At 41.3% G+C, this 16,723-nt stretch overlaps 1 protein-coding gene across 1 annotated transcript; it reads right to left on the bottom strand.

The window, feature by feature from the left end:
* Window positions 1-201: 201 nt before the first annotated feature.
* LOC110507854 (somatolactin) lies at window positions 202-15,681 on the bottom strand. Its single transcript, XM_036964647.1, has 5 exons — window positions 15,672-15,681; window positions 15,099-15,334; window positions 11,905-12,018; window positions 2,201-2,380; window positions 202-2,019 (listed from the first exon to the last, which is right to left on the bottom strand). Exons 1-5 carry the CDS (start codon window positions 15,679-15,681, stop codon window positions 1,819-1,821), a joined length of 741 nt encoding a protein of 246 aa, XP_036820542.1. The 3' UTR covers window positions 202-1,818.
* Between the last annotated feature and the right edge of the window lie 1,042 nt (window positions 15,682-16,723).

The following is a 16,723-nucleotide window of genomic DNA, read 5'->3' as shown; positions in this document are numbered from 1 at the left end:
CTCATTTCCTGCAATTCTACACATTTTGCCATGTCTTATGTGTGTTCATGTGATACGTGATTGACTCAAACATCACAACAAAATCAAGAACAAAAAAAGGGAGAAAAAGGAACAGTCAGGCTCCCCCTGCCAAGGCTCCCCCCGCCAACCCCTCAGTTTGGGAACCACTGATGTAGTCCAAAAGAGTCATATCAATATCAATTTCAAATTTGCAACATAAACTATTGTCTTTATTGATAACCACAAACGTACTGTGCCCTTTTCTACTAAAGCCGTATTTTGGTAACATGGCATGAAATAGACATAATTATTATCTATAGATCATTTTACAACTGAGACATTTCCAAGGTACACGTTTTTCATTAGAAAAGGAAACATGTTGACATATTGCCTAGTTACTGTGGGGGAAGATTTGAGCTCTTACAGCAGAAAAGGTGAGTAATTTCCCTGAAACCAGATATACTTTAGTATTAGGAGGAGCAATGATGGGTTATAACGCAGTCGGGTTGGGCAGTGTACCCCTTTCCATCCTTGCAATGTTTCCCTTAATAACAGACCATCAGTGTTGCCATAGGGATACAAAAACTCTGGAAGATGTGTTTAAAATGGTGCCTTGGGGTTGCATACAGGAGCTTTTTGTCCAAGTTTGTAATTAGTCTGTCCTGTCTGTCAGGCTGTTTTTTTTCTTTCTTCCATTTCATCATCCTTCCCAAGATACTTCCTTTAACTTCTCTGTCATAGCTAAGAAGGTTAATTGAACCATATCTTTGACCAAATGCATTCTCACAAAGCCAATATTTCACATCAGAGAAAATTCCCTTCTTTCAGCTCTTCAGTTACTGATGGTTATGTCTTTTCTTTTGTTTATGGCACATGGATACCTCTACTCTTTGCTAAGCATTGCTATAGGACCAGTGGAACAGTCTCATGCTAACCCTCCAGCAATGTTCCATTTAAATTAACAAAGACACATTGATTGTCCATGTTCCTATTTTGGTCTTGCCAGTTACGAGCATCATCAAGGTATTTTGCAATCTAAAAATAGTCCTTACTTAACACCTCATGCTGACCTAAATTTGAGATAAACACTATCTGGTATGGTGATAATTAAAATAATGCTACTCCATCTCCTGTCCAACAAACCATTTGTATTTCTTTACTCTCCTGTCCAATTCCTCTTTCAATACTATTTAACAAATATATCTTCTCTACCTGTCAGAATATGTCTAGACCTTCTCTTTGTCTGCAGTGTCTGCTCTTCCTTTGACTCCCGTCTCCTACCGAGTGTGTTTCATTTTACTAATGCAGAGGTGAAGCCAGCTCAACTAGAAGAACAGAATCTCTCCGAATACACAAGGGGCAACAGAAATAATAAAAACAATGCAGAACCAGGGAGGAATACAAACTCCAGTTGAGAACAAAGAAAATTGAAATCAATGGGAAAATATGCAATTTTCTTTCTCTTTTTTTTACATAGCTAGATGCAAATCATCCTTTGGGATCGCCCTGCAACGCCTAGCCAAGTAAAACAAATATAGAGGAAAATATAAAATGCAGCTTTTCTAAAAAAGTGGCAAACAATTACACTTACGAAAATGTTTGGAAACAGTCAGTTGCTGACATACTGTATTGAACTAGGCACGAGGTAAGACACCCTAAGGCAGTGGTCATATCAGTCGACCTCACTATGTGTTTAAGGCAAATAAGGGGGCACCAGAAGCAGGGAGGATTTTTTTCAAGCTAGTCTCATGATGGGGTGTAGTGTCTTGTTTATACCATATATTAGTAGGGTTTGAATGCGGTGGGAATAGTTGTTCTCTAATGAAGGAAACAGCTGTATTTGTCAGTCTGGCGACACTTGAGGAGCTTGAGGAAGGTCTCCATCTTGTGGGCGTCCTTCTTGAAGCAGCTGAGCAGAGTGTAGTCCCTCAGAACTGACTCCAGCACCTCAGGCTGCAGGGCGTACGGAGCTACACCCTGCTCGTAGTAGGAGTTGGTCAGCATGTCATCGTCCAGCATCTATAGTACACAGCAAGGACAAAACAGAGTAGACAGGGGGATGGGGAGAGAGAGAGCGAGAGAGAGAGGTGAAGTCTAGGAAATGAGGCATAGATAGAAGAGAAAGAGATGTGTGAAAATGCATTGGGCTAAAGGAGAAAATGCCTAAAAGCTACAAGTATCAGAGTAACTGCTGAAGTACCTTCCTGATGAGGACCACCACTCCTTGCTCCAAACTAAGGAGTTTTTCTGACACCCATTTGGTCTTTTTGAGTAGAGTGTCGGGGGCATCATCATAGCGATCCAAGGTGGTTTGCAGGTACACCAATGGCTCGATCCAGGACTGGACCAGAATTAGGACAGAGTGGAGGAGCCACTTGTCCTGCACAACACAGTTTATGTTAAGGAGCACAGTTTGAGTATTGTGACTATTGTGTATTGAACAGTACTGTATATTTGAAAGGATTGATTTGAATTTTTGCTATTGTGCAGTTTTAGTACAGTCATGTAACTGGATTCATCTAAAGCAATTACATATTAAGCTAAAAATAATGACCCTAAAATCACAGAGGGAATAGCTTCAACAGTAAAGTCACCGATATACCTGAAATAAACATTACAGCGTTAAAAGTACAAGGAAAGGGGTTTTCTGTACTCAATTATCATCTCCCTGCTCCAAACTAACAGCGTTGCACATGTCACTTGTACGTTGTAGAGGAATAATTATAGACATGCATGTTTGAGCAAGCAAAATCTTCCCACCTGGACCTTTATACAGTGCCTTGCGAAAGTATTCGGCCCCCTTGAACTTTGCGACCTTTTGCCACATTTCAGGCTTCAAACATAAAGATATAAAACTGTATTTTTTTGTGAAGAATCAACAACAAGTGGGACACAATCATGAAGTGGAACGACATTTATTGGATATTTCAAACTTTTTTAACAAATCAAAAACTGAAAAATTGGGCGTGCAAAATTATTCAGCCCCTTTACTTTCAGTGCAGCAAACTCTCTCCAGAAGTTCAGTGAGGATATCTGAATGATCCAATGTTGACCTAAATGACTAATGATGATAAATAAAATCCACCTGTGTGTAATCAAGTCTCCGTATAAATGCACCTGCACTGTGATAGTCTCAGAGGTCCGTTAAAAGCGCAGAGAGCATCATGAAGAACAAGGAACACACCAGGCAGGTCCGAGATACTGTTGTGAATAAGTTTAATTTATTTAGATACAAAAAGATTTCCCAAGCTTTAAACATCCTGTGCACTGAGCACACTGAGCACTGTGCAAGCGATAATATTGAAATGGAAGGAGTATCAGACCACTGCAAATCTACCAAGACCTGGCCGTCCCTCTAAACTTTCAGCTCATACAAGGAGAAGACTGATCAGAGATGTAGCCAAGAGGCCCATGATCACTCTGGATGAACTGCAGAGATCTACAGCTGAGGTGGGAGACTCTGTCCATAGGACAACAATCAGTCGTATATTGCACAAATCTGGCCTTTATGGAAGAGTGGCAAGAAGAAAGCCATTTCTTAAAGATATCCATAAAAAGTGTTGTTTAAAGTGTGCCACAAGCCACCTGGGAGACACACCAAACATGTGGAAGAAGGTGCTCTGGTCAGATGAAACCAAAATTGAACTTTTTGGCAACAATGCAAAATGTTATGTTTGGCGTAAAAGCAACACAGCTGAACACACCATCCCCACTGTCAAACATGGTGGTGGCAGCATCATGGTTTGGGCCTGCTTTTCTTCAGCAGGGACCGGGAAGATGGTTAAAATTGATGGATGGATGGAGCCAAATACAGGACCATTCTGGAAGAAAACCTGATGGAGTCTGCAAAAGACCTGAGACTGGGACGGAGATTTGTCTTCCAACAAGACAATGATCCAAAACATAAAGCAAAATCTACAATGAAATGGTTCAAAAATAAACATATCCAGGTGTTAGAATGGCCAAGTCAAAGTCCAGACCTGAATCCAATCGAGAATCTGTGGAAAGATAGGAAAACTGCTGTTCACAAATGCTCTCCATCCAACCTCACTGAGCTCGAGCTGTTTTGCAAGGAGGAATGGGAAAAAATTTCATTCTCTCGATGTGCAAAACTGATAGAGACATACCCCAAGCGACTTACAGCTGTAATCGCAGCAAAAGGTGGCGCTACAAAGTATTAACTTAAGGGGGCTGAATAATTTTGCACGCCCAATTTTTCAGTTTTTGATTTGTTAAAAAAGTTTGAAATATCCAATAAATGTCGTTCCACTTCATGATTGTGTCCCACTTGTTGTTGATTCTTCACAAAAAAATACAGTTTTATATCTTTATGTTTGAAGCCTGAAATGTGGCAAAAGGTCGCAAAGTTCAAGGGGGCCAAATACTTTCGCAAGGCACTGTATATGTGCTGCTGCGTAGTTTGATCATCTCCTGCTTGTATAGTGTATGTGCAGGCAGAATCCATACAGTGAGCAAGTCCTCCATTTTCTCTCTGGTGTGTGACTCAGCTGTGTGTTGCTTGTGTATTTGCCAGTTCACAGGCTGTGCTTGTTTCGCGAGGCGGTGTGCAAGCTAGTAACTTAAACAAAACTTTTTGTAAATTTTTGTCAAGAAGAGAGACACGGAAGCCTAGCTAGCCTGTAATTTCTAAAATAGGTGGCTAACGAATGGTTTCAACGCTGAAGGAGCTTCATTCCGGGGCAATATGGACCATCCAGACTTTCAATGTAGCAACTGTTTGCTCACAGAGGACCACAGAGGCAAAGTGGCTACTCTTAGCAAACAAGAAGCTACTGGGGAATCCACATCCACCTACTTTCTCTTTCTCTTCTACTCAAGTAGCTGGATGCCACTCTGACCTGATGGAAGTGTCGCCACCGTGTCATCTCTACAGAACCGACTGTCCGGTAGTCCGCAAGACAGAATGGAGTTAGTAGGATGTTTCTGGATGACTTAGTGGATGTTCCTATTCTTGACCCTGCCAACCAGCCATGGAGGCACGTCACTCGCCGTGGTATTTGAAAGCAGCAGCCTTTTGCAATAGGGGCTTCCTTGGCAGTGGGAAGCCCAGACCGGACACAAACTTCATCCCTGGGGGCTTCCGCTTCAAGATCTGATCCAGAGCTACCTGTGCCTTTGTCCCCTGTCCCCTGACTCCCTCTCCCGTGGCTTCTACGGTAAATGGGGCTTCATTGGTTATGGAAGGCTCTAGCCGGGTGCCAAAATTTGCGAGCGTGTAAAATTCCACCTCTCACAAGTCCTCGACTGGTCTCCTGAATCACACGAAGCGCAGGAATGGGTGATTTCTTCTTCCATCTTGCCAGCTGTTGCCTTAGGTCACTCTATGGTAAGAAACATCTCGGTTTCTGGAGCAAAAAACAGGATTTGAAGTATTAATTGGGTCTACGCTGGACACCCCACCCCCCCAAAGAATGAGCAGGCTTATAACACTTCACAAATGGCAACATGACTACTGCAGCTCCTTGGGTGTAACTTTTGTAGACAACTTTGACAACTTTTGGAAGCAGAGGCTGCTCTACAATGGGGATTCTGTCCCCAAAATGTGCTGCAACATGCAACAATTTTTACTGAGTTACAGCTCATATAAGGAAATCAGTGAACTTAAAGAAATAAATTAGGCCTTAATATATGAATTTCAAATGACTGAGGAACACAGATATGAAAATGTTGGTCACAAAATATATTTTTATTTAACCTTTATTTAACTAGGCAAGTCAGTTAAGAACTTTTTTTTAACAATGACGGCCTACATTTAAAAATATACCTTACAAAAAGGTAGGGGAATGGATAGCTTTAAAAAAGATATATACCTTAAAAAAAAGGTAGGGGAATGGATCAGAAAACCCGTCAGTATCTGGTGTGACGAATTCAGCAAGACACATCTCCTTTGCATAGAGTTGATGAGGCTATTGATTGTGACCTTTGGAATGTTGTCACACTCCTCTTCAATGGCTGTGCGAAGTTGCTGGATATTGGCTGGAACTGGAACACGTACATTATCATGCTGAAACATGAGGTGATGGTGGTGGATGAATGGCACGACAATGGACCTCGGGATCTAGTCACAGTATCCCTGTGCATTGAAATTGCCATTGATAAAATGCAATTGTGTTCGTTATTCGTAGCTTATGCCTGTCCACACCCAAACCCCACCGCCACCATGGGCCACTCTGTTAACAATGTTGACATCAGCAAACCGCTCGCCCACACGACACCATACACGCAGTTGTGAGGTCAGTTGGAATTTCTGCCAAATTCTAAAAGAATTACATTGGAGGCGGCTTATGGTAGACAAATTAAAGTTCTCTTCTCTTGCAACAACTCTGGTGGACATTCCTGCAGTCAGCATGCCAATTGCACACTGCCTCGAAACTTAAGACATTTTTGGCATTGTGCTGTGTGATTTTATTTTTGAGTGGCCTTTGATTGTCCCCGGCCCAAGGCTCACCTGTGTAATGATCACGCTGTTTAATCAGCTTCTTGATATGCCACACTTTTCAGGTGGATGGATTATCTTGGCAAAGGAGAAATGCTCACTAACAGGGATGTAAACAAATTTAAATAAGCTTTTTGTGCAAATGGAACATTTCTGGGATCTTTTATTTTAGCTCATGAAACATGGGACCAACACTTTACATAAGGCGTTCATATTTTTGTTCGGTATATTTATTGCTGCGGTTTACCGCCTCCCAGTCACTTCAGTAGAGGCTCTTGGTATTTTTTCTGTTAATTTAAAACCCTTTCTGGTATCTGAACTGGTTGTATTAGGACATATAAATATTGATTGGCTTACGCGTGCCTCAGATCAGTTTAATGATATCTATCTGTTGAGTTCAACTTGACTTGGCTGATAACAAAACCCACTCGGACTAAAGTAAAAAGAACCTTTCCAACTCCTCATTGATTGAGCTTATCCTGACTAACCGTCCCCATACGTATTTGCCCTAGGCTTGCATTAGAGTAACCAAATTGAAAACTTCTGACCCTCTAATAATTGTGAAGATCATTTTTTTTAAATCGCACCCAATTGCAAGCTTTTTTTTCTACTAGCTGCATACCAGACCCTGTTTTGGCACTTCCATTTTTACCTCTCTGGCTGATAAACATGGCCCTTTCAAGCAAACCAAACTAATCCATGGAACTCCCCTGTACTCTCAGACCTCCTCTTGATAAGAAATCAAGCCTGGGCCAAGGCTAATCAAAATGTCTCGTTAGCTGATTGGCAGCTATTTAGGCAATTGAGAAATAGGTGCACTGCCTCGGGATGAACAGGCCAAATCAAAATTCTTCCTTAGCGCTGTGGCACACTCTGGTATTTATCCCTCTAAATTCTGCAAAATTGTTAATTCACTGTAATTCCTCTGCTTCCCTGACTAAGCAAGTAGTTTAATAGGGTTTTTGATGATTTCTAGCTGGTTTCCTATTTGAAAGAAATGGAGGTCACACTGGACTTTGCCAGTCAGTTGACTGTTCTTCCCACATACAGCCTCCAGTTGCCTCGATGAACAATCAGTCAACCTCAGGTGACATGGGGAATGGTAGTCAGGGATTTTCTGTTTGGCAACTCAGAAACAGAAGTTCTTGCTGCCTTATTATCCATTGACACCAATAAGTCATTAGGGGCTGATCATTTGGACCCGTCTTTGCTTATTAAATATGCAGCACCTGTCATTTCAGGCTCAGTAACATTTTTTATTTAACTTAGGTGTTAGGAAATATTCCAAAGTGTTGAAAGCAGCTTCTGTGCTACCACTCCATAAGGGTGGGGATAGTAGTGATCTCGATAATTATCGACACATTCCCAGGCTCCCTTGTCTTGCAAAAATATTTGACTCATTGTTCAACAAACAGCTACGTTATTTTCTATCTGTAAATTGTATTTTTGATGTTGGTCATCCTGGATCTGGAAAATTTCAAGAACTATCAAGCGCTATGATGAAACTGGCCCTCATGAGGACTGCCACAGGAAAGGAAGAACCAGCGTTACCTCTGCTGCAGAGGATAAGTTCATTAGCGTTACCAGCCCAAATAAATGCTTCACAGATTTCAAGTAAGAGAATACATCTCAACATCAACTGTTCAGAGGAGACTGTATGAATCAGGCATCCATGGTCGAATTGCTGCAAAGAAACCACTACTAAAGGACACCAATAATAAGAAGAGACTTGTTTGGGCCAAGAAACATGAGCAATGGACATTACACCACCCGATGTCACAGGAAGGCCATAAAGATCATCAAGGACAACAACCACCCGAGCCACTGCCTGTTCACCCCGCTATCATCCAGAAGGCGAGGTCAGTACAGGTGCATCAAAGCAGGGACTGAGAGACTGAAAAACAGCTTCGATCTCAAGGCCATCAGATTGTTAAACAGCCACTACTAACATTGAGTGGCTGCTGCCAACACACTGACTCAACTCCAGCCACTTTAATAATGGAAAATGTATGTAAAAAATGTATCACTAGCCACTTTAAACAATGCCACTTCATATAATGTTTACATACCCTACATTACTCATCTCATATGTATATACTGTACTCTATACCATCTACTGCATGTTGCCATCTTTATGTAATACATGTATTACTAGCCACTGCAGACAATGCCACTTTTATATGTTTACATACCCTACATTACTCATCTGATATGTATATACTGTACTCAATACCATCTACTGCATCTTGCCTATGCCGTTCTGTACCATCACTCATTCATATATCTTTATGTACATATTCTTCATCCCTTTACACTTGTGTGTATAAGGTAGTTGTGAAATTGTTAGGTTAGATTACTTGTTTGTTATTTACAACATTGTCGGAACTAGAAGCACAAGCATTTTGCTACACTTGCATTAACATCTGCTAACCATGTGTATGTGACAAATAAAATTTGATTTTAAATAAAATTTGATTTGATTTGGAAATCTGTCCGTTGGTCTGATGAGTCAAAATTTGCGATTTATCTTCCAACCTCTGTGTCTTTGTGAACATATGATCGCTGCATGTAAGGGCTATTTGACCAAGAAGGAGAGTGATGGAGTGCTGCATCTAACACACCCTGATCTTCCCCATTATCACCAGTGCATTTATACCTGTGTTCTCTGTTTGTATGTTGCTAGTTCGTCTTGTCTCGTCAAGTCTACCAGCGTGTTTTTTCCATGCTCCTGTTTTTCCTAGTCTCTGTTTCTAAGCACTCTCGGTTCCATCCTTTTCTGCCTGCCCTGACACTGAGCTTGCCTGCCTGACCATTCAGCCTGCCCTGACCTTGAGCCTGCCTGCTGCCCTGTAACTTTCAGACTCTGACCTGGTTAATTAACTTCTGCCTGTCCTTGATCTGCCCATTACCTGCCCCTTATATTTGAATAAATATCAGAGACTCTAACCATCTGCCTTCTGTGTTTGCATCTGGGTCTCGTCCTGTGTCGTTATAGCATCAGATGACCTGGCCTCCACAATCACCCGACCTCAAGCCAAATGAGACGGTTTGGGATGCGTTGGACTGTAGAGTGAAGGAAAAGCAGCCAACAAGCGCTCAGCATATGTGGGAACTCCTTCAAGACTGTTTGAAAAGCATTCCACGTGAAGCTGGTTGAGAGAATGCCAAGAGTGTGCAAAGCTGGCATCAAGGCAAAGGATGGCTACTTTGAAGAATCTCAAATAAAAAAAATATATTTTGATTTATTTAACACTTTTTTGGTTACTACATGATTCCATGTGTTATTTCATAGTGTTGACATCTTCACTATTATTCCACATAAAGACAAAGCAAAACTGTTTCATTTTTTTTGCAAATGTATAAAAAACAAAAAATAGAAGGTATTCAGACCCTTTGCAATGGGACTTGAAATTTAGCTCAGGTGCATCTTGATTCCATTGATCATCCTACAACTTGATTGGAGTCCACCTTTGGTAAATTCAATTGATTGGACATGATTTGGAAAGACACACACCTGTTTATATAATGTCCCACAGTTGACAGTGCATGTCAGAGCAAAAGCCAAGCCTTAAGGTAAAAGGAATTGTCCGTAAAGCTCAGAGACAGGATTGTGTTAAGGCACCGATCTGGAGAAGGGTACCAAAAAATGTCTGCAGCATTGAAGGTCCCCTAGAACACAGTGTTCTCCATTATTCTTAAATGGAAGATGTTTAGAACCACCAAGACTGCCAAACTGAGCAATCAGGGGAGAAGGACCTTGGTCAGGGAGGTGACCAAGAACCCGATGGTCTCTCTGACCAAGTTCAAGAGTTCCTCTGCGGAGATGGGAGAACCTTCCAGGACAACAACCATCTCTGCAGCACTCCATCAATCAGGCCTTTATGGTAGAGTTGCCAGACAGAATCCACTTCTCAGTAAAAGACACATGACAGCCCACTTGGAGTATACCAAAAGGCATCTAAAAGAGTCTCAGACCATGAGAAACAAGATTCTCTGGTCTGATGACACCAAGATTGATCTCTTTGGCCTGAATGCCAAGTGTCACGTTTAGAGGAAACCTGGGACCGCTCATCACCTGGCCAATACAATTCCTGCAGTGAAACATGGTGGTGGCAGCATCATGCTGTGGGGATTTTTCAGCGGCAGAGACTGGGAGACTAGTCAGGATCGAGGGATAGATGAGCGAAGCAAAATACAGAGTGACACTTGATGAAACCTGCTCCAGAGACTGGGGCGAAGGTTCACCTTCCAACAGGACAACATCCCTAATCATACGGGCACTGCAGATGTCACTAATGAATCTAAAGTTAGTGCTAAATGCAACCAACAAAATGCATGCTTTTTTTCTAGGTCCAATAACCCAGATTTACATGAATGTGTAATGACTAGTTTGAACGGTACACAATATGAACAATTTCCTTTGTACAAGTATCTTGTTATCTGGCTTTATGACACACTGTCATTTTAAAACATGTCACTGAGCTGCTGAAAAAGTTGAAGTTCAAAGGGATATCATCTACTGTATATGCATGCAGCAGCATCTACACTTAGATGTCTTTTTCCATTGTGTCCTTAAGTTGATTACTGATGATGGTTATAGAACTCACCTTTGTGTTTTGTTTCAAAAAGTGGCTTGGGCACTCCTGAATAAACGTCTTATGTGTCTGTCATCATTAATTAAATTTAGACTTACAAGTGACCAAATCCGGTCTTTATGTGGAACAACTTACAAAGCCCTCTAAAATGAAATGTTCTGGTCCACCTTGGTGAGTTCAGAGTAACGATCGGAGACCTCTATGTTGATAAATGTGTCTGTTTTTCTTAATATGTTTTGTAATTTTGTATATTGTATGTGTTTGATGTATTTAAGCACGGCTCATCTGTAAAAGAGATCCTAGTCTCAGTATGACTGCCATGTCAAAATAAAGGTACAAAAATATATACATATATATACATATATACATAAATAATAATACAAATAATAATAATAATAATTTTGGTAGCAAGGGACATTTTCAAGACTTCTCAAGAATAATTAGGCCTAACTTATGTTTAATGGCCAAAACAATACACCACAGAAGATGGCACTACAGAGACAGAAGACTCACTCATACGTTAAGTGACCATAACTATAAAGCGACACATTGTTTCTATGCACCACCAATGCTGTTTTGTGATTTGGGGATACACACACAGGCAGATGTGTGTGTGTGGTGTGTGGTGTGTGTGTGTGTGTGTGTGTGTGTGTGTGTGTGTGTGTGTGTGTGTGTGTGTGTGTGTGTGTGTGTGTGGAGTTCCACAATCATACACACAATCATAGAAGGAAGACATCTCAATCGGCAGAAATTAAGACAAAAGTCCAAACAAACACAAAGAGAGAGCTAGAGAGAGAGTGAGTGAGAGAGAGAGAGAGAAAACAGTAGAGCGTCCAGCTCCCATCTGCTTACCGAGATCTGCTGGATTTCGCTTTTGGAGCCCGGGATGGGGAAGGCCTTGGTGGCGCATGTGTATCCTGCCTGGTTCCTCTGGGAGCGCATAGGGAAAGGGACAAACATCTCCTCCTATGTAGCAAACAGACAGGGAACAAGGAACAACATGGAAGATAAACACAGACTCATGCTCCGCTAACCCCAGCCAATAGAGACGAGCCGTCTGTCAACTGAGCTACAAGCAGAGCGGCTGGAGTTTTCTTCTTCAACATATTCTCATCTGTTGGCCTCATGCAGTGTCTTTCCAATAATGAGAAGATACATGATGTTTCCATTTCAAAGCCGATGCTGGTTCTGTACTCTCATATGGAAGGGAATCGTATGGGCTTTCCTGCTACTGAAAACCACAATATGAATGCACAACACAGCATATCATTATCAGCATTGTCTTGATTCTGTACCTTCCATAAATCATTATTTGTCTGAGAAGAGATGGGAAACTACTTTGAAGCTATAAAGTGCTGGTTATATTGGTGGAGCATATAGCAAAAGGATTGGTAGGGTATATGCAGTATTTCCATAGGACTTCCCCAAAACACAGGGCACACACACTACCGTTCAAAAGTTTGGGGTCACTTAGAAATGTCCTTGTTTTTGATAGAAAAGCACAATTTTGTCCATTAAAATAACATCAAATTGATGAGAAATACAGTGTCGACATTGTTAATGTTGTAAATGACTATTGTAGCTGGAAACGGCTGATGTTTTATGGAATATCTAGTATATAGGCATACAGAGGCCCATTATCAGCAACCATCACTCCTGTGTTCCAATGGCACATTGTGTTAACTAATTAACGTTTATAATTTTAAAAGGCTAATTGATCATTAGAAAACCCTTTGCAATTATGTTAGCAAAGCTGAAATTGCCAAGACACTGAAGATCTCGTACAACGCTGTGGACTACTCCCTTCTCAAAACAGCGCAAACTGGCCGTAACCAGTCTGGAATAGCCTTCCTTTCTCAGAACAAGAATAGACTGACAAGTTTCAGAAGAAAGTTCTTGTTTCTGGCCATTTTGAGCCTGTAATCGAACCCACAAAAGCTGATGTTCCAGACACTCAACTAGTCTAAAGAAAGACAGTTTTATTGCTTCTTTAATCAGCCCAACCGTTTTCAGCTGTGCTAACATAATTGTAAAAGGGTTTTCTAATGATCAATTTGACTTTTAAAATTATAAACTTGGATTAGCTAACACAACGTGCCATTGGATCACGGGAGTGATGGAAATTGAAAATGGGCCTCCATACGCCTATTTACAGTGGGGAGAACAAGTACTTGATACCCTGACAATTTTGCAGGTTTTCCTACTTACAAAGCATGTAGAGGTCTGTAATTTTTATCAGAGGTACACTTCAACTGTGAGAGACGGAATCTAAAACAAAAATCCAGAAAATCATATTGTATTATTTTTAAGTAATTTATTTGCATTTTATTGCATGACATAAGTATTTGATCACCTACCAACCAGTAAGAATTCCGGCTCTCACATACCTGTTTTTTTTCTTTAAGAACCACTCCTGACTCCACTCATTACCTGTATTAAATGCACCTGTTTGAACTCTTTACATGTATAAAAGACACCTGTCCACACACTCAATCAAACAGACACCCACCTCTCCACAATGGCCAAGACCAGAGAGCTGTGTAAGGACATCAGGGATACAATTGTAGCCCTTCACAAGGCTGGGATGGGCTACAGGACAATAGGCAAGCAGCTTGGTGAGAAGGCAACAACTGTTGGAGCAATTTTTTGAAAATGGAAGAAGGTCAAGATGACGGTCAATCACCCTAGGTCTGGGGCTCCATGCAAGATCTCACCTCGTGGGGCATCAATGATCATGAGGAAGGTGAGGGATTAGCCCAGAACTACATGGCAGGACCTGGTCAATGACCTGAAGAGAGCTGGGACCACAGTCTCAAAGAAAACCATTAGTAACACACTACGCCGTCATGGATTAAAATCCAGCAGCGCACACAAGGTTCCCCTGCTCAAGCCAGCGCATGTCCAGGCCCGTCTGAAGTTTGCCAATGACCATCTGGATGATTCAGAGGAGGAATGGGAGAAGGCAATGTGGTCTGATAAGACAAAAATAGAGCTTTTTGGTCTAAACTCCACTCGCCGTGTTTGGAGTAAGAAGAAGGATGAGTACAACCCCAAGAACACCATCCCAACCGTGAAGCATGGAGGTGGAAACATCATTCTTTTGGGATGCTTTTCTGCAAAGGGGACAAGACAACTGCACCGTATTGAAGGGAGGATGGGGCCATGTATCGCAAGATCTTGGCCAACAACCTCCTGCCCTCAGTAAGAGCATTGAAGATGGGTCGTGGCTGGGTCTTTCAGCATGACAACGACCCAAAACACACAGCCAGGGCAACTTAGGAGTGGCTCCGTAAGAAGCATCTCAAGGTCCTGGAGTGGTCTAGCCAGTCTCCAGACCTGAACCCAATAGAAAATCTTTGGAGGGAGCTGAAAGTCCGTATTGCCCAGCGACAGCCCCGAAACCTGAAGGATCTGGAGAAGGTCTGTATGGAGGAGTGGGCCAAAATCCCTGCTGCAGTGTGTGCAAACTTGGTCAAGAACTACAGGAAACGTATGATCTCTGTACTTGCAAACAAAGGTTTATGTACCAAATATTAAGTTCTGCTTCTCCGATGTATCAAATACTTATGTCATGCAATAAAATGCAAATAAATTACTTAAAAATCATACAATGTGATTTTCTGGATTTTTGTTTTAGATTCCGTCTCTCACAGTTGAAGTGTACCTATGATAAATATTACAGACCTCTACATGCTTTGTAAGTAGGAAAACCTGCAAAATCAGCAATGTATCAAATACTTGTTCTCCCCACTGTAGATATTCCTTTAAAAATCAGCCGTTTACAGCTACAATAGTCATTTACAACATTAACAATGTCTACACTGTATTTCTGATCAATTTGATGTTATTTTAATAGACAAAAAAATAGATTTTCTTTGAAAAACATTGACATTTCTAAGTGACCCCAAACTTTTGAACGGTATTGTATACTGTGAAACACTAAGCTCTCCAGCTGCACACAGATATGAATGACCACATTTCCTCAGTGGGTACTCTTAGAGGAGGTACGTTGGAAATGTCGGAAGTACGTAGAGTGTGGTACTCACAAACAGAGTGCAGGACTCCTCAGAGACACGGTAGATGAGCTCGGCGTGTTGGATGACCCGGTCCAGTAGTTTCTCCTTGGAGATGGAGGCACATAGTATGATGCTGCCCTGCTCGTCCTTACACTCCAGAGGGACACCCAAGGACACCAGACAGGGCCAGAGTAGCACTGCCCACACAACACTCTGCATGACTGAGTACACACACACACACACACACACACACACAACCAATATAGCTATAGAATTAGCCAACAATGTCTATAGTTATTTTCTCTAACTGCACTACCAACAATAGACCTACAGATAGCAAAGGCTGCGTCCAATATTGTTCTAGTTATTTTATTGTACTTCCGGCGCCGACAGAGATGGCCGCCTCTCTTTGCGTTCCTAGGAAACTATGTAGTATTTTGTTTTATGTTACTGCACGGTCGGAACTAGAAGCACAAGCATTTCGCTACACTCGCATTAACATCTGCTAACCATGTGTATGTGACAAATAAAATATGATTTGATTAAATTGCTCATAAAATTATTGATCATATCGCACATTCTCTCTGAAGGGGTATAAAGTACCTTGCATCATGTTCATTCTGTCAGGACAGTGGTCTTCCTACTAGCATCTTTTATGGCACCAGGGACCTTTATATGGATTCAACAGGCCATAAATGAGGCAAAAGGATGAAGGGTTCTTACGTAGGTTTTTGGTAAGAGGATATGTTCTGACCCGTCCAACATACTCTGATCACTATGGATTGTATTCAGATAGGAGAGGACCTTACAGATTTCAGAGACTTTGCCTGGTGTATTTGTTCACTGTTGACCATTGTTGAGAGATTCCTTCAAAATTCTTCCATATGCCTGAGGATACACCATAATACATCAATTTACTGTGTACTATATACTGTGGTAAAGGAGATGGTGTCTGAAAACTCTAAACCTGGAAATAATTGTTTCTATTCTGGTGAAGAAACCCTGGTGAGAACCAGTCAGTCTCCCCCAGCAGCCGGAGCTGCCCATCTGACAGTAATAACTCTCTGTTTGGTTGTCATTGGCAGCACACATTTAGAGCATGGATAATTCTTCATAAAACTAATCCCCTTTGAAATAAAGCCAGGGTAGGTGGGCGTAGTACTTCATTAAATCCGGCATATTGCAATTTTGTCTCTGATTACTGAGTGTCCTACATATTACGGTCCCCCAAACCCACACCATTAAATGTGTTAATCCAATCTGAGAATTATAAGTGATGTGTCCTGTCTGTCGATTGGAAAATGAAACCCCCTTAGTTGGCATCATGCACATTTCAGTGGAACCAATTTCTCTGATCTTAGAAAGAGTGAGAGAGAAAGAGGCTGTAAAGCATTTTGGGATTTTTAAGAGAATTAATTTTATGAAATTAACTGCATCACCAAAAATTGACATGGTACAAAAAATAGAGCTATTCAACATGTAGACCAAAATTGTGCTATTAATATAATTTCTTTATGAATTACTAGGGCTGTCAAATTATTAAAAATCAATAATAGCAAATTCTGAATTTGCCTCAAATTAAGCTGTAATTTAAGATTTTTCTTACAAAAACATTACAAGAATATAAATGTCTTGATGTTCTCTGAAATAACGGT

This window comes from Oncorhynchus mykiss, chromosome 27, assembly GCF_013265735.2.
Source record: "Oncorhynchus mykiss isolate Arlee chromosome 27, USDA_OmykA_1.1, whole genome shotgun sequence".
Taxonomy (NCBI): Eukaryota; Metazoa; Chordata; class Actinopteri; order Salmoniformes; family Salmonidae; genus Oncorhynchus; species Oncorhynchus mykiss.
Note: the sequence above shows the minus strand (reverse complement) of the source record. Positions and strands in the feature narration are given on the sequence as shown.